General features: G+C 43.0%; 2 protein-coding genes across 9 annotated transcripts in view; both read right to left on the bottom strand.

Moving 5' to 3' along the window:
* Positions 1-164: 164 nt before the first annotated feature.
* Positions 165-6340, bottom strand: LOC133401818 (meckelin-like). Of its 3 annotated transcripts, none has more exons than XM_061675257.1 (15): positions 6219-6340; positions 6069-6116; positions 5072-5170; positions 4859-4957; positions 4288-4416; positions 4055-4154; positions 3849-3988; positions 3633-3761; positions 1768-1845; positions 1573-1689; positions 1122-1238; positions 941-1048; positions 746-848; positions 530-672; positions 165-458 (listed from the first exon to the last, which is right to left on the bottom strand). In XM_061675257.1, the coding sequence occupies exons 1-15, from the start codon at positions 6261-6263 to the stop codon at positions 378-380; spliced, it is 1536 nt and encodes a 511-aa protein (XP_061531241.1). In that variant the 5' UTR covers positions 6264-6340; the 3' UTR covers positions 165-377. The 3 variants fall into 3 exon arrangements, with proteins under 3 accessions (XP_061531241.1, XP_061531242.1, XP_061531243.1); XM_061675258.1 differs by having other exon boundaries at positions 4330-4416; XM_061675259.1 differs by lacking the exon at positions 4288-4416.
* A 2763-nt stretch (positions 6341-9103) lies between these two features.
* Positions 9104-22573, bottom strand: part of LOC133401817 (growth factor receptor-bound protein 10-like) — a 54232-nt gene continuing 40762 nt past the window's right edge. For 4 of the 6 annotated variants that reach the window (XM_061675251.1, XM_061675250.1, XM_061675256.1 and 1 more), the window contains 12 exons: positions 21225-21381; positions 15352-15467; positions 14908-14982; positions 13725-13862; positions 13406-13516; positions 13085-13183; positions 11990-12067; positions 11744-11860; positions 11321-11387; positions 11142-11229; positions 10958-11051; positions 9104-10069 (listed from right to left, as the gene is read on the bottom strand). In XM_061675251.1, coding sequence (XP_061531235.1) covers positions 9923-10069; positions 10958-11051; positions 11142-11229; positions 11321-11387; positions 11744-11860; positions 11990-12067; positions 13085-13183; positions 13406-13516; positions 13725-13862; positions 14908-14982; positions 15352-15467; positions 21225-21381 — 1287 coding nt within the window. In that variant the 3' untranslated portion in view covers positions 9104-9922. The remainder of the gene's footprint in view (positions 10070-10957; positions 11052-11141; positions 11230-11320; positions 11388-11743; positions 11861-11989; positions 12068-13084; positions 13184-13405; positions 13517-13724; positions 13863-14907; positions 14983-15351; positions 15468-21224; positions 21382-22573) is intronic. The other 2 variants (XM_061675252.1, XM_061675254.1) reach the window with 2 other exon arrangements.

Below are 22573 nucleotides of genomic sequence, written 5' to 3'. Positions count from 1 at the left end.
TGGTTGGTTCCCAATACGTGGCCTGTGACTGGCTGGCAACCAGCCCACCCGCAACCCGCATGAGGATTCAAAGAAGATAGAAAATGGACGGATGGAAAATTGCAAGAAATAAAAAAAAGGCAACTCTTGGTGAATTCTAGTGTTTTTTTTTAAAAAGTAACGAGGACATATTGCAACGACAACAACTGTAATAGCCACCCAAAGCAGTCCAATCAATCATATGCAGTGTGCTTGACTGAATGGAAATCATTTTAATACATTCCATTATGTTTCATGCCTATCAGAAAATAGTAGGGAGGGGGGCAGTTGTATATAAATACAAAAACATCATGATGAGCGTGAACAACATTGCCATTTTGAAGGCTCTTCCATGGAAATCACTTGAGAAATCGCGCATCCACCTGGGTCTTGTAGACAAGGTTCTTCCGCCCGAAAAAAGCACGAATCTTTTGGAACATCTGGCAGAAAAGCATGGATTCAGACATCAGTGTCCTTCCTTCTTCACACATATTCCGCTTTCAATACGAACCGTTTGCTGGATGTACGTAAGCAGGCCCGCGAGTACGAAGTTCTGACACGCAAAGTCAACCACGCAGAAGAACAACGTGTCAAAGCTCAGCAGTGTGCTCTCATGTCCGTAAAAAAGCACATCGCTGAAACTGTGCGCTCCGTCTGCACGGACAAACACACGAGGCACACAAGTTCCACACGAATGTTGACAAATGTTCAAAGCGAAAGTTGATACCGTTATAAAAGATGCTCCTGTCAATTGGTTCAAGGAACTCCACGCCCATGACGCGCTCCAACGCCAGCTTGTCCCTCACGTAGTAGTCCATGTCTGGGTGGACCTGAGGGGACCGAAATGTAACGACGCGAATACGTAAGCATGGAAAGTGAACAGAAAACAAGGGCATCTCTGTTGAGTGTGCGGCACACACACATGGTCTACGACGGATGCCAGGAAGTGGTTCATGGCGTGGTAGGCGCGGATGTTTTGCTCCCACCGGCCGGCCGAGCCCGGGACCGTGAGCCGCGCCGGTCCGTATCGCTGGACGCGGAAGACACGGTGAGCAATTGCTCAGTTCTCTGGACAACATTCACCAGGGGAGACGGGCGCGAACCGCGGTGAAGGACTCCCGTATCCTGTCGTACTGAGACCGCAGGCGCGTGGAAAGGGCCACCTGGAACGTCTGCGTGTCCGTGCCGGGGAGAAGACCTCTTTGGGCGCACAGCGACTCCTTCCATGAGCAAAAGACACTTGGGTCAGATCATCTGACCGGCTATTGACCTCCTACCGTAGTTAAGTCTTTGAACAGTCATCTACGTTTACGATCATGCATTTGATTCATTTGGAGTCAGCCAGCCCCCCCTTAAACATCTCCAGTTGGTCCAAAATGCTTTTTCAAAATCTTTTATCTAACAGTACTATTCCATTCTGATTCTATTCCGACCTCCTGAGTTCATTTTATTTTTATTCTTTGGTTTTCAACACAGCAGGAGACTCTCGTCATAAGACTCTGCCTTCGTTTTCGTGAGTGCGCTCAATCTTTGGCGGTCTGCAAGTGGACATACCGCTTCCCTCCTCAGATTGTTGTTCATCTCTTCCATGTTTGTGTCGGCGTGGCCGTGCACAGAGCGCCCGTGGATGTAGTAGCCGAAACATCGCTGAGGTAAGAGCAGCACGGAAATCTGGAAGGACAAAACACGCTCGAGTCCCAGCAAGCGCATCGAGACTTGGAAGTACAATTGGATGCAATTGCAGCTCACGTTGCTGATAGAGCAGAGATCCACAAACTGACGGATTTTGTCATCCACGCAAATCTCGTAGAAGACTGTGAAAATGACCTGCGTGCACATATACGCGTGCATCTTAACAAAGTACGATATCGTAGAAAAGTTTTTATTTTAGCTGGTTCATTCAAAAAGTCAAGATATATGAAACACCCAAGGCTATTCAGAAGTCTAATAGCTATCTCATCTCTATATTACAAATATTTTGCCTGGTTCTTTTGTCATTTCTTAAATTGGTGATTTTTTTTGGGGCTCTGACATGACTTTAAACTATAATCATCAAATTTCGAAACACATGAAATGAAACATTTCACCCTGTCATAACCTTTTTCAAAATGGATCTACAACCCCAATTCCAATGAAGTTGGAACATAAATCAAAACAGAATACAACGATTTGCAAATCATCTTCGACCTATATTTAATTGAATACACCACAGAGGCAAGAGATTTCATGTTCCAACTGAGAAACTTGATTGTTTTAGCAAATAATCATGAACTTAGAATTTGATGGCGGCAACACGTTCCAAAAAAGCTGGGACAGGTGGCAAAAAAAGAGTGAGAAAGTTGAGGAATGCTCATCCAACACGTGTTTGGAACATCCCACAGGTGAACAGGGTCATTGGGAACAGGCGGGTGCCGTGATTGGCTAGAAAAGGAGCTTCCTGAATTGTTCAGTCATTCACAAGCAAAGACGGGGCGAGGTTCACCTCTTTGTGAACAAGTGTGTGAGAAAATACTCCAACAGTTTTTACAGACGACGTTGCTCAATGTACAATTGCAAGGAATTGAGGGATTTCATCATCTATGGTCAATAATATCATCAAAAGGTTCAGAGAATCTGGAGAAATCACTGCATGTAAGCAGCAAGGCCGGAAACCAACATCGAATGCCCGTGACCTTTGATCCCTCAGGCGGCACTGCATCAAAACCCGACATCGATGTGTCAAGGATATCACCGCATGGGCTCAGGAACACTTCAGAAAACCAATGTCAGTAAATATAGTTCGGCGCTACGTCCGTAAGTGCAACTTGAAACTCTACTATGCAAAGCAAAAGCCATTTATCAACAACCCCCAGAAACGCCGCCGGCTTCTCTGGGCCCGAGCTCATCTAAGATGGACCGGCGCAAAGTGGAAAAGTGTTCTGTGGTCCGACGAGTCCACATTTCAAATTGGTTTTGGAAATTGTGGACGTCGTGTCCTCCGGGCCAAAGAGGTAAATAACCGTCCGGACTGTTATGGACGCAAAGTTCAAAAGCCAGCATCTGTGACGGTATGGGGCTGTGTTAGTGCTAATGGCATGGGGAACTTATACATCTGTGAAGGCACCATTCATGCTGAAAGGTACATACAGGTTTTTTGGAGAAACATATGCTGCCATCCAAGCAACGTCTTTTTCATGGACAGCGTGGCTTCGTAGTAGAAGTGTGCGGGTACGAGACTGGCCTGCCTGCAGTCCAGACCTGTCTCCCATTGAAAACGCGTGGCGCATTATGAAGCGTAACATACGACAACGGAGACCCCGGAGTGTTGAACAGCTGAAGACCCCGGACAAGAAATAATGTCCCAGCTTTTTTGGAATGTGTTGCAGCCATAAAATTCGGAATTCATGATTATTTGCTAAAATCAATCAAGTTTATCCGTTTGAACATGAAATATCTTTGTAGTGGATGCCTTGAAACATAGGTCAAACATGATTTGCAAATCATTGTATTCTGTTTTTATTTATGTTTAACACAACGTCGCAACTTCATTAGAATTGGGGCTGTAATTTTCATGTTGTGATCACACTAACACGCCGCACGCGTTCACTTTTAAAAAGGGAAAAGAAAGTGAAAACCTGCAGAAGTCCAATGCAGAGCCAAAGTGTCGATGCCAGACCGTAGCGCACGATCGGACTGTATGAAGGTGTGCCCACCTTGGATGGTGGCCAGGGCGCCCTGAGTGTTAATTTCCAGAAATCCAACGCCTGAACGGTGTGAGGAAAGATTTGAACGAGCAAAAAAAAAAGGGACGCGCATTAACAAAAGAAGGCGTATAGGGTCGTGTAAAGTACTTCAAGGAAAAAGAGCACAGCCATGATCTGAAAGGTTGGTCTGATCTTGCGGACGGTCTGGATCTCGTTCCACTCGTTGGCCACAAAGTAGGTCCTCCAGATGCTGACGGGCGAAAGATCCCGTTTCTGCTGGGTCGTCCCTGACAACAGCAGAGCGGACACTGAGTATACGCTCCATCAAAAAGAAACTCCGCGGCGCTCGATACCTGCCGCAGTCCGACTAGCCGTGGTTCGAGGCCTCTCCCAGTCAATGAAGAAAACATCCACGGACAACTGCACCGTCAGCTTGTGGAGGAACTGCACCGCCTGGAAGAACACAAGTTCACGCATCGGTCTCAAGATGAGGTACACCTACACAACTCGGATCCAATACAAAAGCTGTTTCCGCCATCTTCACAAACAGATTAAAGCTCGCGTTGCTGTTCGTCAAAAGTTCGACCTTTGCCTCGGATGCCCTCGGATCGTCGGTCCATTGACTGACCTTGAGCGCGAAGGCGCAAATGACGTACGTCACAAAATGCTTCTCCTGATGGGGAAGCGGCAGGACGACAGAAACCTGCTGTTGGGCCTAAACACATTTCAGCGAAAACAAATTGCAAAGAAATAAATCAGAAAGGATCAAACGAACAAGCAAACGAGCGTTGCCATTCACATTTACACCTGTGGACAATTTAGCGCAGAGCCGCGGAAACCTTCTGCCAGTTGGTCAATAAAATAGCGCACTGTATGGAAAAATACTTATTTTACTACAATAATCAACCCATTAACCAATTATTTAATGACATAAATAAATACAAATAAAGGAAAAATAAAGAAATACTGATACTAATGTCAAAGCAAAGGTTTGCCATAGCAGCATAATAACCCATGATCATTATGAATGTATTGTTTCTAGTCAATTTATTTATGATTAATTAACTAATTATCTAAAGACCTCAATACAAAATTGTTTATTTTACTCATATTTTATTCATTACAACGAATGAATGATTTCATGAGATGAAGCCGACCTTGTGAATCGTGAGCCAGTAGAGTCCAGTTGCCACGGTGACGAGGACCAAAACATTGGCCACATCTCCAGCGTAGAACAGCACAAACGTCCAAACAATCTTAACGCCGGCGACAGGAGGAGGAACAGAGGACACGAGACGACGACATTAGCGTCCCGTTTCGCAACGTCGGCGAGGTGCGAACGGCCGTTTGGGACGTCGCCCCGGCTTCACCCTCAAGTCGATGGCCGCCGAGGCCATCCGCCTCTGCCAGCTCGCCGTCTTCAGCACCGACAACAGCGCCACCACGCCGGCCAGCACACCCGCAGCGGTCTGGGAAACCCCCCCCCCCGCAAAACACACACACTTGTATCACGCACAATATCGCTCTCATCAGAATCACGATCACCAAAGCAAGGTCACAGCTGATGTGCGCTCCATCGAGTTAAGCGGTGTTCAATTATGTGTACGATGATGAAATCCCACAGTTGATATATATATATATATATATATATATATATATATATATTTTGTTACAGTACACTTGCATTGGGGCAAAATGACTTCAAGAATTGCTTGACATGTTTCAGGATGTGCGGTCTTGGCACAGATCTGCATTCTACAGTTGAAAGAAAATATATATATTTTCTCAAATGTTTAGCCTCTCATCATACAGAATACAGACTGTATACCTTTTTTGCCATAACAGTTGGTCTGTGCAACACGGGAGTTTTTATATACTGCCACTGTGGGTTATTTGTATGATGACGGATATTTATCGAAAATTTCAGTCAGACAGAAAAAGGTTTGAGATGGGAGATTAGTGAGGAAAAAAGAGGATAGAGAGAAAAATAAGCACAAGTAAAGACAGAACATTAGCTGTATGACGAACATATAAAAAACATAACTGCTACAACATTACATTGGAATCTGGTTTTATATAGGGTAGTCGTGCCGCACCCTTTGAGGGAGGATCAGGACAAGACAGGATGGACGGGACAGGACGGAAGAAGATGAGACAAGACAGGACAAGACGTGACAAGACGTGACAAGACAGGACAGGACAAGACGGGACAAGACAGGACAGGACAGGACAGGAAAAGACGTGACAAGACAGGACAGGACAGGAAAAGACGTGACAAGACAGGACAGGACAAGACGAGAAGAGACTAGGACACGGCAAGTAGTTTCCTGACGTGTCGCATGCGAGGCCCGCAGCGCTTCGACTCACATCGATCACGTGGGCCTCGTACATCTGCTCGTCCTTCACTGTCGTCTTCTGCAAGAGGAAAACATCAAGCAAGAGGGTGTTTTCAGGGCTCAAACACACCGGCAAAATCAAACTGCACTTTATAACAATGTGAATACAACACTGACTCACAAGATCAGGTGGCACGCTGACATTTGGACTTGAAGGGGCATCCATCTTGTCATGAAACAACGTTCCTCGATTTTGTGCATTACGTGAGCGAACATCAGCGCATTACCGCAGTGTGTGCTTGTTAAAAGGATGATGGAATACAAAGGCCCACGTATCAAAGTTAGACTACATCATATAGAATGAGCGCAGCATTGTGATGCCTCACATTAATCAACGCTACAATTAACGCACGTTAGCGCTACAGTTAGGACAACCACAACGGGTTTCTTGTACTTTATTCTCAGAATAATTATGTCTGAATACCAATAAGTGTAGTTTAATTGTGGAGGAATTTGGCTAAAAAGCAGGTTTATTCCGTTTTATAAAAACATTTAAAGTTTATTCATTATGGTTTTCCCCTAAAATAATAGCAAATATTGTGCATTTTGTGCCTTGTTTATGGATTCAACAACAACAAAAAAGAAGCTCTGTGTATATTACACCAAAAATGAGCTCACTTTGGAAATTGTCATGTTACAAGGCTTTGTTGTTTATGACGAGTTGAATAACAAACCGATGTCACAAGCAGGCATGGGCCGCTTTCTGGTCGGACAGTGTACCAAAACCGTGAAAACTTGTGACATTTATTTCAATGTCGTCATCAAACATTTGAGTTCTAATCAGGACACGCCCCGCCAGGACCCTGGCCGCTGCGGCCAATCATAAGGCGGCCGGCCGAGCACCGGCACGATTCCTAATTACGCTTGATGAGTGATGGCTGAAGGAGGTGAAGCCATAAATGCCATCTTAGTATTGAAATAACAGTTTTGGATGCTTTTTTTTTTCAGATCCAAGAAAAGAAGAATATATTTAATGGGTTAAAAGAACAGAATTCTTGATGATTTGTCAATGAACATTCCAACCGGCATAAACTGGAATGACATGAACATTATGGATACCAGTGTGCTTTAAAACTTCATTTGTTTTAAAGTCTCTTTCAATAGTCCATCCTCAGAATAAAATAAAATAAAACCCTTTTTTTCTTTTAGAAAGTTATATGTAAATAGATGCTATGCCAGTACAATTGTCATTATTTCAACTCTCACTGGTCAATCATTTCTCGGCAATGAAAAAGAAAGCAGTACAGAGCAGCGCTGAGGGACAAAAAAAGTAATCAAAGATTTTCAAGTAGATCAGTCGCATACAAATGCATACATTTTTGCAGAACAAATCCTAAAGGATTGATGATTGCATTTTCGATAAATAACGTTGACCATGCAGAGTGTCAATATCGTGCGGCTGCGCTGCAAATCATTTGTTCAGTAAACCTTAAGACAACCACTAGCTAAATCAAGATGGCGGGTGAATGTGGCATGATCTGTGACGAATGCAAACAGAGGACTAAAGGTAACCTCAAAGTCTGGTTTAAAAAAAAAAAAAAAAAAAAAAAAAAAAAAATGCCATTAAAATACAAATATAGCAAACATTTTCTGACAACGGGCTACACTTTGTTGTATTACCAAATTCAGCCAAATGTAATGAGTCAGTTCTAAATAAATATATATATTTCTAATAAACCAAAATCCCCACTTGATATAAAGGCACTCGTGAGCTTCCTTTACTAATAATTGATAATATACGGAGCCAAATAAACAAATAGCTTGGGGGCTTTGACACACTATGGGAAACAATGATTACATCTTAAGCGTGATTAATGAACGTCTCCCACAGGCAGCACGCAAACTAACGCTGCAAGAGTTTGACGCACGTTCTGCTGAGCCTCATCTGCATTCATTACACAAAATGCAAGTGGCTAGAATTTCATTTTTAAGAATGAACGCGCACATTTCCACTTGCGGGTAAACTGCTGACAGGGATGGGCATCTTTTTTCTTTTTACTGTCCCAAACTTTTCTCTTCGCAGCTGCTTTTTCGGCACACATCAATACCAACAGTGTCGTCTGGAACTTGAGATGTGTGCCTAATATTTTGTCCATTGCATTTATACAGGCCTGCCAAATAGGTCATACCCCCCTTGCTGTTATATTTCCATATTAGTTTTCTGCCAAACTGTTATGCACAGTACTGAGCTTAAGACATGAAATGACAACCTGCAAAATTAATTTTGGCATTTTGCAGGCTGCCGAATTATGGAGGCAGGCGTAACTACTGTGTTGTTGTCAGTCTGATGTTCATTAGGTGAAGGGAGTACTGTACTGTATAGGGCCCGACTAATATGGATTTATTTAATTTGGCTGATGCCGATTCCGATATTTGGCAGACTAAAATTCAGATAATAAAAAAAAAAACCTGGGAAAAAAAAAAAAAAGCCGATTTTTTTCCGATCTGAAAATGGCTAATATCGGCCGATTAAATCGGCCAGCCAATTGATGATATGGGAGCATTTTAGTTTTTTATTTAAATCGGTCAGGCCCTAGTACTGTTCCCACTTTTTTCTTTCTTTTTTTTTTTAATGGGAAAGGCTGCGTTATAATGGTATGTAATGTGTGTCATCTAGCACATGCCAATTTAAATTTGGGTTCCATGTTTGTTTTGCACGTTAACAGCACCGTAAGGACAATTCAGAATTGAGGACATTTCCCACAGGATGTAAAGCATCTGATTGCTGATCATCTTTTCGCCTTGCCTGTTCTTTAAAACGCCTATTAAGAGACACAACGTCGCTACGCTTGCTCATAGACACCTGTGACATCATGTTATATTTAGTTTGTCCATAACTGGCACAATTATTTGAGTTTTATTTCCTCTGAAATAGTATGGCATGATAACGTAGAACTTTCCAAGAAAAGTGGACATGGCTTTGTGCGACATACTCCAAATGTTAAGACTATTGCATACGGATGAAAGAAGGTTGAAAAAAGAAAGCAACAAATAAACGAGGAGGGATACGTTTTGACATTCTGTATTGTCAGCCAGTTAAAAAAATAATTCTGTTTGAACATTTCAAGAGTGTTCATCAACCACCTTCTGCAGACTCCTGTCTCCAGAGCACCTCCTCAAAATAATAATAACACCAATAATAATATTAAAATCACTCTCTCTGTTCTGGCTGCAATGCTGCTTAGTCTTGTGTTTACGCACCTCCGACACTGGAGGGCGGTGACACCATCTCACAGTTAAAAGTAATGCCAACAGCGGAGAAGTCCAGCACCCTCGAAGGCCACTCCCAGTCGGGGTGAGTGCAAAACAAAGTCTCTGAGAAGTTCCAACGAGACTCCGGTTCTCAAAGAGCAGAGTGGTCCAAACGCGAGAGGAGAGGCGTCGTCGTCGTCGTGTTGATTGTCCACCAGAGGGCGGCACCCTTCACTTGAGCTGCAAGATGCAAAATCTCCGAGGGTCACCGAGTCCCCCCAGCTTAACAACGGCCAGTTTTTGCAAAAGCATCAACACAAATATGGCAGTGTTCATGTTCATCCTCTCTCTTCTTGACTACGGAACTTTGCGTGCAATTCGGTCACATTCAACGCACCCCAAAATGAATCCAAGATATCAGCAGTATCTGGCGGACTCGCATCATCAACAAAAATAATATAATAATAATAATAATAATAATAATAAAAAAACAATGAAATACCAGTCAATTCACAAACTTCTTAGAAGAAAAAAAAACAATATTAACATTCGCTCTGCTTTGAGCAGAGTCAGGTCAAGTGAAAGGGGGCACAGGGGAGCTTGTAGGTCACATGATCGGAGGGGGTCATAAGGTCATAAGGCCACGACGGTGCACGGGTGTTTGAGTTTACAAGGCAGCACTCCTCTGTTGAGCTGATAGAACTCCACCAACTGGATCAGGTCGGTGAATTTGGTGGCACTATCGTCAAGGCTGAAGAAGACTTGGCCGTCCTCTTCACACTGGTGAGCAGAGAGAGGTCCCCCCAAAAAGGGGCGGGGCCAGATCCGACGGAGAGAAGGAGAGTGAAAAGTCAAACATGAATCTCTCCAGCATCGCAACTCAGTGGAATTGTCATTTTTGGAAATACAGTAATCCCTCGTTCGTCACGGGCCTTACGTTCCGGACGTTTCATGCATGCATTTAAATCAACAAGTGATATTTATTTGCGAGAGATAAATATTATTTTTGTCCACATGGGGTCGCCATCCACACCACAGTCTCCATCCTTGGTAAATACCAAACGAGCGTACGCCTTTAAAAGTTTCGTTCGTACAATTACTTCATCCAACTATGTTCACCATCAATGATGGGAGGCGGATGGCCCTTTACAGCAGGTTGCCATGGAAATGATAATCTCCTTGCTAGCCAGTGCACCATCAAATTGCTTTTTGTGTTTCAAGGTAAAAAGATGATAATATATTTTACATTTAAATATGGTTTCCAGTTGCTTGGAAAAAACATCCTCCATGCATTTTCTTTCATCATTTCTTTTTGTCCTCATTAAAAGACAAGCAGGAAAATATTTCCAACCAAGCAGCACCCTTGAGTTCTTCTAAGGTCAATATCTGAGCCGTACTGTGGGATTGAAATATTTTATTGTTGCTAATGACGTCATGCTATTTACACGGCTGGCAATGGAAACGCAAGCCTGGTCGGGATCTAGCGAACCGGGCCGCGGGAAACCGAACTGTACCCGTCTGGCGGAAAAGGTCGCTTAAGACACGGAACAAGTTGAATGAATGTGACGTCTTACTCCCTTTCTATTGCAAATGGTAACCCACCGTGAGCCGCTGGAAGGCCCAATCTAATATCAGCACAAAGACTTTTAAAAGTGCAACGACGCTTACCGGTAGTATCTGGAAATGTTTGATTTTCTGGTGATGGCACAATGTGAGCACGAAAGCCTTGGGGTTACTCTGGCTGACTCGTAGCAGAAACAAGCTGGAAATCAAATAAGAACAGACACCGCATTTTCGCTTCAAAGTTTGATCGTGCAACGTGAAAAGGATGAAGGCCATTCAATTGAATTACCCATCGACTTGACCCTGTTGGTGGATAATGCGGTGGGATTCTTCTCTGGTTATTCTGCCGTGGAACCACAGCTGGGCTATGTGGATGACTGGAGACCGTATTTGTGTTTACCAAATTGACTACAGTATTCCAAAATATCAACATTGAACGTGCGTTGCTGTGCGAATCATTGCATTTACCCGAGTTTAGTGAGGAGTGGTGCAACGGACTGTGGGAGCCTACGACGTTCATTCGGTGATTCCTCTTCTGAGACGACGTCGCATACGAGTAAAGAACGACAGGATTAGTTGGGATTCAAAGTATACAAGCGCTTACACAAACAACTGGGAAGAAACACAAAACACACCTTTTATCAGAAACCTTAGTTAGCAAGTAAAGAGCAATGTTTAGCTTGAGTACTGTAGTTAAAAACATCAGCGCAATGAATTCTGGGTTCCCGTAATGCTTAATAATGCTTGCGTGTGGATGGTGAACTCAAGTGGACAAATAAAATACCGCCACCTCGCTAAATATTTTGCCATTGAATTGCATCTATGGAACTCACAAACGAATTTACATAATAATGTAATACAAAACCCACTACACAGCTGGATGAGACTCACCCTCCACGCATGCCCCTCCTCCACGGCGGCGCTCTGAGCTTCCACGGGGTTGTCGATCACCCGGCCTATCGTTCCTGAAAAATCCATCGCCACGAGAGAGTTTTCGGACACACTTCGCTGTAGGGAGGGGAAGGGGGCGGGGCAGTAAAGACGTCAAAACGAGGAGCGTTAGTGTGCGGACGCGCAAAAAGGATCTGTCCGGATTTCAAAGAGGCTTTAGCTCCTTCTCTAACGAGGGTAACATACCACAGGTGCTGAGAAGTGTGAAAGCAGAGTTTTTCTTTGCTGGGGAATCTTGTAATTCTGGTACAAAATAATCCCGTACTATGAAGAAAAGAAAACACCGCAGCCCCTCTTGATGAGTGATTGCTCGAGAGAGAAGAAGGGATGACATTTCTTGATAGCAAAAGGATGCGGGGGGCATACCGGCGCAACAATCAACTGCTCCTCAAACATGGACGTACTTTCTTTTTTTTTTTTGAAGAAGAAGAAGAAGAACTCTGTCCATCTTTAATTTGAAGCAAGAGACGAGATGGAAGAGTTTATGTGCAACTCCAATTTTAGTTTACGTTTCACACATTTCTGTCATTCGCTGAGTCCCACCGAGTTGTAGAATTAAATTAATCCGATGCTCGCGTGCTTTTTGGTACTTTGTGATTGTTTATCAAGACTTTTTATGGATTCTTAAACCTACAGTCGCCTTCCTCAGTCGGTCAGGAGGGATGAAAATTAACAATCAATTAGTGGATTTTATCGATTGTTGAAGTTGAAATATTATTTTAGTGAGTACATGTCAAAGTAATGGCAATGCACGATTCAGTTTTGTATTAGGTGTTAAACACAAGGCCCGGGGGGCCAGATCCGACCCGCCACATCATTTTATGCGGCCCGCGAAAGCAAATTGTGTGTCATCCATCATTCTTGCTAAGATCTTCATCAAACTTTTGTTATTTGTTACACTATCAAGTGTAACAAATAACATCTTGATATTGCAAGCATTTCTTTAATGACTAAAACCCTTTTTACAGTAACTTGAACAAACTACTATCCCCACTTCTGATTTCAAAACTAGTCACCCATCAAGCTGTTGTGTAATATAAGGATGAGACGATTAACCATTTACATGGTTTCAAAGTCATAACGGCCCTCTGAGGGAAACTGTAACGACAATGTGGCCCGTGACAAAAAAATGAGTTTGACAATTAAGATGAACGACCCGGGAGGGACCACATTTCGAGTTTGGGTCCATAGCCGAAGGGTCTGCTACATAGAATTTGAAATGAAATCATTTTGGTCTTCTGATATGTTCACATTAAAGAACAATGAACACAATGCTTGTACCTTAAACAATCTAAAGGCGGTCATCCAACATGTTCTGCCTTGTTCATCTTCAGCACACAGAATCCTTAAATCCTTTGACTCCCCTCTCCATTTATTGGGCTGCGGACGAACATGTACACAATTTGAAATGTAACCATCAGTTCGTATGTTCGCATGATGTGGGATCAAACCAATTAAAAGCATTTTCAAGATGAAGCGGCGGAATCTTATAAATGTATTCATGGCAGAGGCCTCTCGCGGGAGTGAGAGTTCAACCAAAGGTGAATCGTTCCTCTGCTCATAATCTTTCACTCCGACTCCCCTCGGTTATCTGACACTCACCTTGATGCAGAACTCGTAGTCTGTGGGTGCAGCGTGCTGCTTTTTGCCGGTGGTGACAGTGAAGATGTGACTGTCTTCAAGGTCTGCTAGTAAATGGAGATGCCTGGGCTCCTGACGACACAAATAATTCATTTGTCAGATGATGACAGAGAGAGAAACCGCCTTCAGTTACAGAGGGACCTCAAGAACAAAAAAAACAAAAAAACAAAACAAAAGCTTCGCATGATTCTAAGCATTTGAAAATATTTTTTAAACTCTGCTATAATTTATAGCACGAACACATGATCTTCTGCGAAGTAGACAAATGCATTTGCATTACCTTTGAGGTTCCTTTTGTAGAACAGTAAAGTCCCGAGCGCCGCAGGAACATGTAAACTTTCTTCCACGACTTTCGGCCCACTTCCTTTACATACAGATAACCCTGAATCTCTGGACAACTACTGGTTGCGAGAAAGCTCTGAAAGGAGAAGAAATTGGGAATGAGGAGGTTACAGCACGGCATCGCTTCGTCAGTGCGGAGATTGAGTCACTCTCATATGTCACCGCAGATCTCGTCGAAGATGCAGAGCCAAGCACAAATGTGACACCGAGAAGCTTTCTGTCTCTCCCGACTCAAGAAAGACATGGGATCAGACAGCATCTTTGCGTAGCGCCTAAATATACACTTCTGCATCGTGCAGCTTTAAATGTCTTCATGTTTTGTTCAAAAATATTCCGGACCCGTGTTTCCAAAGAAAATAAAACGAGCTGATTTGTAATCCGCTTCCAGAAGCCTCTTTAATATTTCACGCTTATCTGCCAATATGTTGGAAAATTCCGGCAAGTGAACATTTCAAAAGGCATCTTTACATGTGATGTTCATTAGCTTGGAAAGCCTCCACTTCGGGAAGGCGCTCCAACTTGGAAAAGTGCAAACGCCGACGATTCCTGACACAACCCGGGTTCACCGCATGGCCTGTCTTTCATTGAGCGGTCTTCGTGGAGCAGAACGTCTACATGATTAGCACGGGGACATAAAAGCTTTCCGTGAGCGGCGCGGATGAACGGATGGTTTCCGCTTGCGGCCGGGACTCTTTGACAGCTCCACGACACGAAAGAGCGGGACCGCCTTCGTCCATTCCGCCGAGGCTTTCCGAATTCCTGATGTCTTTTGTCCTTTTCCCTTCATGTCAACAACTGAGGGTTGTGGGAATGCAAGCACGTAAAGCCACGTAAGAGTGTGCTCCGGTTTTTTTTTTTTTTTTGGACTGCCTAGTTCCAGCTGTCACACACGGCGGGGCCCGCGTTGCGTCTACCGAGACAGGCGCGTGTCAACGGGGGATTAACAGTAGTTATTATTGCTGGCGACGACGAGACACACAGTCTCGGGGTCAGAGGTGAGGCACGTCAACTTGATTTTACGGCGTGTAATGCTGACTTGCAGGTTAAGCCGAAAGGAGAAGCTGACTGACATTATATACGGGGTGTGTGCGCGTGCGTGTTTGTATGCGTGCAATTTGCACCTGCAGGAGTTGCGACGGTGGGATGGGACGATTGGTTTCCTGGCACCACGCAACCATGTGCTCCGGGAAAAATGTCTGGCGGGAGAAAAGTAAACAGGTGGTGAGTGAATAAAAGAAGACGAAGAAAGCCACCGTGGAAATAACCAGAGTGGGAATTAAGATTGAATTTCTTAAAAGTAAAAGCCCACAAACATCAACCACACTCATTGCATTATTGCAACATGCTGTAATATTGGTCCGTTGGATATAATGAAGAGACTTTGAAAGTATCCTCGCGTTCATGTCATCTCTGAGTGTGTGCCCGCTCAAACTAAAAGTCTTCATTTTTCCCGATGATGATGAGATGATGATGATGATGATGATGTCAAGAACGTAAATGAGCATTTTAACCAGAGGTTGAGAGTGACGTGGCGTGTGGAAGAAATTGTTAGACGAAGTAATTACCAGAGGCGTCCTGAAGAATTCGTATTTGGCGTAGTTCTTCCGAAAGAGGAATCTTCCGTCGCTGCTCATGGAAGCCTGCACCTGCACCACCAAATCATGGTCCTCCAGACAGCGCTCTGAGGGGCAGCACAGACAACTTGAAAGGACATTTTTACAGAAACTCTGCTTTTTTTTGTTGTTTTTTTCTTCCATTTGGCAGAGGTCAGAAGCATAAAAACACAAAAGTTCAAACGTGTTTTTCAGCAACAAAAACACTGAAATGTTGATATACATTATCGTCTATCTCCAAAAATAGGAGACTTGACAAACATGTTTGATACATTATTTATTTCAAAAATATACATATGTACTTTTACATTTTCTAAACATTTGAGTCAATTTCAGGGACCCATGCAAAATGTTTAAAACGATTCAAATCAAATTGTATCAAATAACTTGTTGTGGACAGCAAAACCATGTCAAACGTTTTTGGGGTTTAGTATCATTTAACCACTTACACACATCTGATGAAAAGAAAATGGTATAAAAAGAGGGAAGAATTTTAAGAGACTTATTGTACTGATTATGTGTGAAAATATTTGTCCGCTAATACCACAGAGTTCCATTATTCTGCTACATTTTTATGATGACTAAATGATGCAGATGAGGACACCAAAGGCACTTTATAGGGATAGTGACCCATTTCTTTTTTTTTTTTTTTTTTTTTTATAAACACACCAGGTTCAAAATTCTCCACTACAGTAATTTCCTGTGCGCAGGCACAGTGACATAGATTCCCGTGAAACGACTCACCGCTGATTCATTCATTTTGAAGCGAAATGAAAGAAATTGTGGCTTTGATAGAATATTGGATCCAGCAAAGGAAGAAAAATGGCATCTGGTTTGGTTCGCTTGAGCTCTTCAAACGAGCCGTGACGACGTGATCGCGGGCGGCCTGCTCTTATTCACAGAGGTCACACGGGGTCAAGTGAATCTGCCGAAAAGTATGTCCCAATGAGAATGTGGTCAGATGTCCCGGTGTCGACATGATTTGTGCCCACTGCGACGCTGACACCAGAAGTGACTCAGTCCATTCCAACAGACGTACGAGTCCTCCTGGAACAAATACCCTTCCCAAATGAGTCAATTAAAACGTCATTGAATTTACTTGAGCAGAACCAATTTATAACTTCTTTTATTAAATATGATGATATTTTCATGGACACTCTCTGTTCTCCAACGGTGTCACGACTCCTTTTTGAAATTTCCGTCGCATCCCGTCGCCTGTCTGATGAGTCACTCGCGTTCGTGACAATGACTCACCCCGGCAACACTACCTCACCGTCTCGTTCCTTATTAACCTTTCCGGGCTGACGAGCGGAGCTCAACGTTCTCAAAAGGGCCATTTTGTCCCATTCGCTAATGTACGACTAGTCGGCAGCCACGGACAAGAATAGGACTCTCTGCTACAACCAACTAATGTCCTTGGTCGCTCACAGACCTCCTCAGCGTCTCTGTTTCGAATCTGGTCCATCTCCCAAAAACGCACGTGCACACATTAGGTAGGTGCAAAGTCGCAAGCGCCTGCCCGTGCAAAGATGAATGTCGTTTGTCGCTGCTCTCATACTTAAAACAATTCTCTTGTTCATCATTGAGAAATGTGATGCTTGAAAATAAGCTGTGAATAAAGAAAATGTACATATTGACAATAGTCACGTATACACGTCACATTTTGTTCGCTGCAAACACTCACTGCTTATGACAATAGGTATGGCTACGCTATCATGACACAAGTTGTCATTTCAACATTTATATATTTAAAAAAAAAAAAATAAATAAAAAAAATAATTTCCACTGTATGCATTAGACCAGGGGTGTCAAACTCATCTTTGTCACGGGCCACATCGTCGTTGCGACTGTGAACCCAAGATTACCTCATACAATTACATACAGTGTACACAACACATTGTTGAATAACCCGTTTTTCAACTATTATATTTCTTTTCAAAGGGGGATTGCTAGCAAAAAATGCTTGCCAATATCTCAATGTTATATATACACAATTAGCAATTTTGATTTGCTTTCGCGGGCCACATAAAATGATGTGGCGGGCCAGATCTGGCCCCCGGGCCACCAGTGCATTAGACCAAGTTATTATTATTTTTTTTAAATTGCATTTTAGCATAACGTTATTTATGCTACAGGAAAATGGCAAAACACCCCAATTTCTCGTGTATAATGTGCACCTATGTATAATACGCAGCCCCAAAGTTGACCCCCAAAATTCTGGAAAACCCTTCTATCATGCGTTTTTACAATGCAAGATTTTGCTTCTACCCATATGATCTAAACAAAGTATTATCTATATTTTGTTAGTTTTTCAAAAAAATATTCAGAAGTTAAGCATTTTATTTGAACAGGTAATATTATTTATATAATATATATATATATATATATATAATATTATAATATAATCTTATTTTGATATTCACAGTCCTACTTTTATTTAGTAGATGCGAAAACACAGTTGTGCTCATATGGTTGATTACACAGGCAGAATTTGTAAGACGGTAACAATTCTTTCAAGAAAACATGAAGGGCCAGGAGAAACACATTTTATTTTATTTTAATGGGGTTCAAATTAAACTGTCTAGCATTTCAGAAAAGCATTATCATACCATAACCATACAACATAACCATGAATAAATTAATGACGGTTGTTGTTCAGTCATCAGTCATATTAAAACAAAATATTTCACAAATTCTGCCAGGGTATGTAAACTTAGGTATATATTATGCAGTCATACGTACCAGTCATATTGGAATGAAAGTGTAGGCTACAGCTTTTTCATAACCTCTAGGTGGCGGTGGGATATTAGAATGAACACGTGTACATCGTTCTCATCACCGCTAGGTGGCAGTGGCATATTAAAATGAAAAAGTGTACACCGTTCTCATCACCTCTAAATGGCGGTGGCATATTAGAATGAAAACGTGTACACCGGTCTCATCACCTCTAGGTGGCGGTGGCATATTAGAATGAAAACGTGTACACTGGTCTCATCACCTCTAGGTGGCGGTGGCATATTATAATGAAAGTGTACACCTTTCTTATAACTTCTAGGTGGCAGTGGCATATTGGAATGAAAGTGTGCAGCTTTTTCATAACCTCTAGATGGCAGCATAAATTTATAAAATGGTAAAGTTTTTAAATTTGTTTTAATTTTGCTCAAAACCTTTGTATAACGCGCACCATTGACTTTTTACATTTTGGGGGGGGGGAAGTCCACATTATACACGGTGAATTACGGTATTAGAAACATTGCAACAAACCACGACTGATTTAAGTGAAATGAAATAGAGTAAATGTAACACAGCTTTGCAAAAAACAAAACAAACACACAAACAAACAAACAAAAAAATAAATCCCTGCAAAAGGAAAGTATTGTACGCATTTTGGAATCATATTGTGTTACACGCATCAAGAAGGGCAATTCAAAACAGCTTTTCCATTTTGAAAAACAAATCTACTGGTACACGGGAAAAAAATATATTGGTTCTGCTCGAGTGCAAATGGCAAAGGCAGTGAAGATTATAACTCTGTAACTTAAAGGGGTTAGAGGTACTAACCCCAACCAAATGGTTGGCGGGCAGTGAACGGGTTAAACATTATAAAAGTAAACTCATGTGAGCCCCTAAAACCGTCTCCACTCCAAGTGGACTACACGCTTGTCGTCGATGTCTTTATGTGTCAAAGCAGCGAGCAGGACGACATGCGACAAATGGAGCAACCATTAAACGGTAGATAAATTCATTTCATTTTGTATGACTGTGAAATTATCAATCCAGGATTATATGGAATCAAATATAAGAATCTCTCTTGCTGTGTCGCAAAAGTGGCAGCTCTTTTCTTATTTTTCATTTTACTACATTTTTATTTCATCTTATTTTTTAGCTACAATGGAATTTGGGCAAATTTGGGCGTTTTGATGACCCTGTACTGCTACAAGAAATACATTTTCACAGTCGACGGCATATCTTTGATTTACTCATGCATTCCATTATGTCAGTGAATGAAAGGATACTATACCGTAGTATAGTTACTCTTACTTGAAAATGTTTTTGGTAAATTAGTGTCAAAATTGAAAGTGTTACCTTCTTGGCCCATTTCGTGATTTCCTCGCACTTCACTTTGGGAATTCATATTAAACCCTGGGATAAATTCAGGTGCACATAGCTGGGCCAGAAGTGAAGCCAAGTGCCATTACAGAAAGAGACTCGCAGCCAAACATGATGTCATCCAAAACAAATAAAGTTCAATATGTTTGGCAGGACTATGCCTGCTGCGCTGATGAGAAAAAGTAATCATATCATCATGGATGATTGCAAAAATGAATCAAACTTGAATGATGCAATATATCTTCTTTCATAAGTCAGTGCACGCGGCACGACAGAAACGTCGTTTGACATTTGGCATTGTGCTCTATCCAACAATAACCCCCGACGCGTCTCCTCTGCGGCATTTGTGGAGTCGCGGAGCTCCGAGCGCAGACTCTGCTTGTGCTCCATAAGTCCTCTGGGGGAACATTTTGCATTTTCTAACACTCGATTGGCCCAAAGGTCATTTTACGCTTCAAAGTCCCACACAACGGTCGTCATAAAGCAACAGGTTCACACACCTTGATGAAGGTCTGGACTAAAAACCTTCGACAGTTTGATTAACTGTGCACTCAATGAGCGCACTGTGAGATGCATCCGAGTGTCCATCAGTGGAGAAGCCTACGGAGAACCTTACGGGAGCGTTTCACACATGCGCCATCCCAATAAATGTCTTTTTACAAGAGGACTGTTTTAGGTGGGATCAAGTTTGAAGGTCTCACCCCTCCTGATCTGGGGAGGCTTCCAACATGACAAAAACACTTTTAAAAACGAGCATTAACAAATTCTATCACCACTCTACTGTGACATTAATAGAATTAGGTCAGTAACATAACATGGGCACTAATAGGGTTTGTCGAGCGGCCCGAGGCGACCAAGGGGTTGGTGTTACAATGTTGATCAGCTCCAGCTTCTAATCGTTAATCTTCACTCTGGCCTCTTTTTGGATTGTAATTTTGAATCCTTCGGTGACGATGAGAGAAAATATGTTCCAACATTGTACAGAACTATTGACGCACAGCTAAAAATGTGATATCCTGCAAGACAAATCTGTAGAGTCAGAAAACGTCTTGATGGCTTTCACGACATGTAATCCTTTCGCAAAGAGCAAGATCACTCACGATGTGACACTCGTCGTCTTTGGTCATTTCTGCTTGAATTTGCTCCCTGCTAATTCTTCATTTGCAGTTTCGAGAAGAGGTCAAAACATCGGAAATCAGTCACCCTCTTTCTTTGGCTCTCTTTTTGAGCAGACACATCATCTGCTTTTTTCAAATCAATGTTGCTCTGCATTTCCGAGCGACACTTCCTTGGCGACAGCAACTCTGACCGACCTCACGCGCAATGCCACGTCACTACCCATTTGCAGCATGTCAGCCCAAAGGCTCGCCTACTTGCAGCACCTAACCTACATTTTGCTTGCGTGTGCAGATTTCCATCTTATACATAGAGCCTTTAAAAATTCACTTGACCAGCTCACCGGACAGTTTATGTGCGCAACGCGTGCATATGTTGCACGGGAGGTGCATGCACTCACGCTCAACTACATGCCTGCGTGAGAATATGCGCCTCGCCCGCCCGTCTGCCCAAGTATGTTGGCACGTGCGCACAAATGCACCCGTGCGTGCGCCTGAACACGCCGCATGTCCCGGCCCACCCCAGGGGGTTCTGTACGGGCGAGTGCGAGCGCCTGCTGGTGTGTTTTGTGCGTTTACGAGCGGGGTTGAGCCACTCACCTAACCCCAGCAGTGGGTGGTGCTCAACAAGTGCCCAACTGTTGTCGTCCACACAATGTCTTTTGTAAACCAGGAGCTGGCAAAGGTCCTTGGCCGTCATGTCGGCCGGGATCTCCACCACTTTGCCCATGCCGTCTTCAGTGGAGATCTTAACAATCTACGAGGAGGCACGACAAAATATTCAACAAAGGAAACGTCATAGCTGAATAAGCATTTCACAACAAAATTACAACAACCATGAAAATGGCATGTGTTGTTTGAAGTGCAAACTTTCAGTCAAATTCCAACCATGTAGATGAGGGTTAAGATCGCCCCCTTCTTTCTTAAGCACAATATTTATATTTATTATAGTACTATACAATTGTCAGACACTTCATTAGGTCAAAAACACCATCTATTCATCCTATTTTTATAGCACTTAACCGCATTAGTTTCACGATTGAGCTGGACCCGATCCCGGCTGGCTTAGTTCCTGGACCGGTTGCCAGTCGATCACAGGGCAGATAAGCAAGCAACCATTCACGCTTACATTCACACCTGGCACACATTAAACCGGCACGCATCGTTTCGGAACGTGGGAAGCAGCCGCAGGATTCGGAGAAAACCGACACAAGCGCGGGAAGAAACCGTAGCGAGCCAACGCCACACGGGGCCGCGAGCCGAGATTCGAACCCGGAACCTCTCGACGTGCCAACGGGCGGTCTACTCCTCCGCGCTGCCGCGCGCAAACGAACGACATCCGACGCAGGAGCTCCGTCGTAAAAGTACACGCCGGTCGTCTCGAGGGCTTCGAATATTCTGTCGCTCCCGTGTGGCATAATATCGGAAGCGAGGTATTAAATTCAGCTCTCGTGATCATGCCGTGCAGTTCCACAGGACTACGACTCCCGAAAATAAACACAATGTTGAATTAAAGTCTCTCTGGGCATGAGAAGGTTTAGACTCGCAATTGCCTGGCAGCTCTGCAGAATATGAGTGGAAGTACGATAGGAGAAAATACTGAGCCAGTATATCACACGCCACTCTGAGAGAACAAATAAAAGAATATAAATATTGCTCCAATCAAGCTGACAGCTTTGATAATTGAGAAATTGTCCGACCCGTCTTATTTCAGCCTCTCAACATGAAATATTCACTGATTTCTGTAGTCCTCCATGAAAGCAGATTGATTAGCTTTGTGTTTGTGTTTAATCCAAATCTTAATGCAAACATCTTCTTTGACTTTGAAAAACAACGATCAACATGATACAACTGAATCATCATCAATTTATGAAAAAAAAAAAAAAAAAAAAGTTTAATCCATTACGAAAGTGATGATCACTTGCAGTCACAGTTTGACTAACCTGCAA

This window comes from Phycodurus eques, chromosome 4, assembly GCF_024500275.1.
Source record: "Phycodurus eques isolate BA_2022a chromosome 4, UOR_Pequ_1.1, whole genome shotgun sequence".
Taxonomy (NCBI): Eukaryota; Metazoa; Chordata; class Actinopteri; order Syngnathiformes; family Syngnathidae; genus Phycodurus; species Phycodurus eques.
Note: the sequence above shows the minus strand (reverse complement) of the source record. Positions and strands in the feature narration are given on the sequence as shown.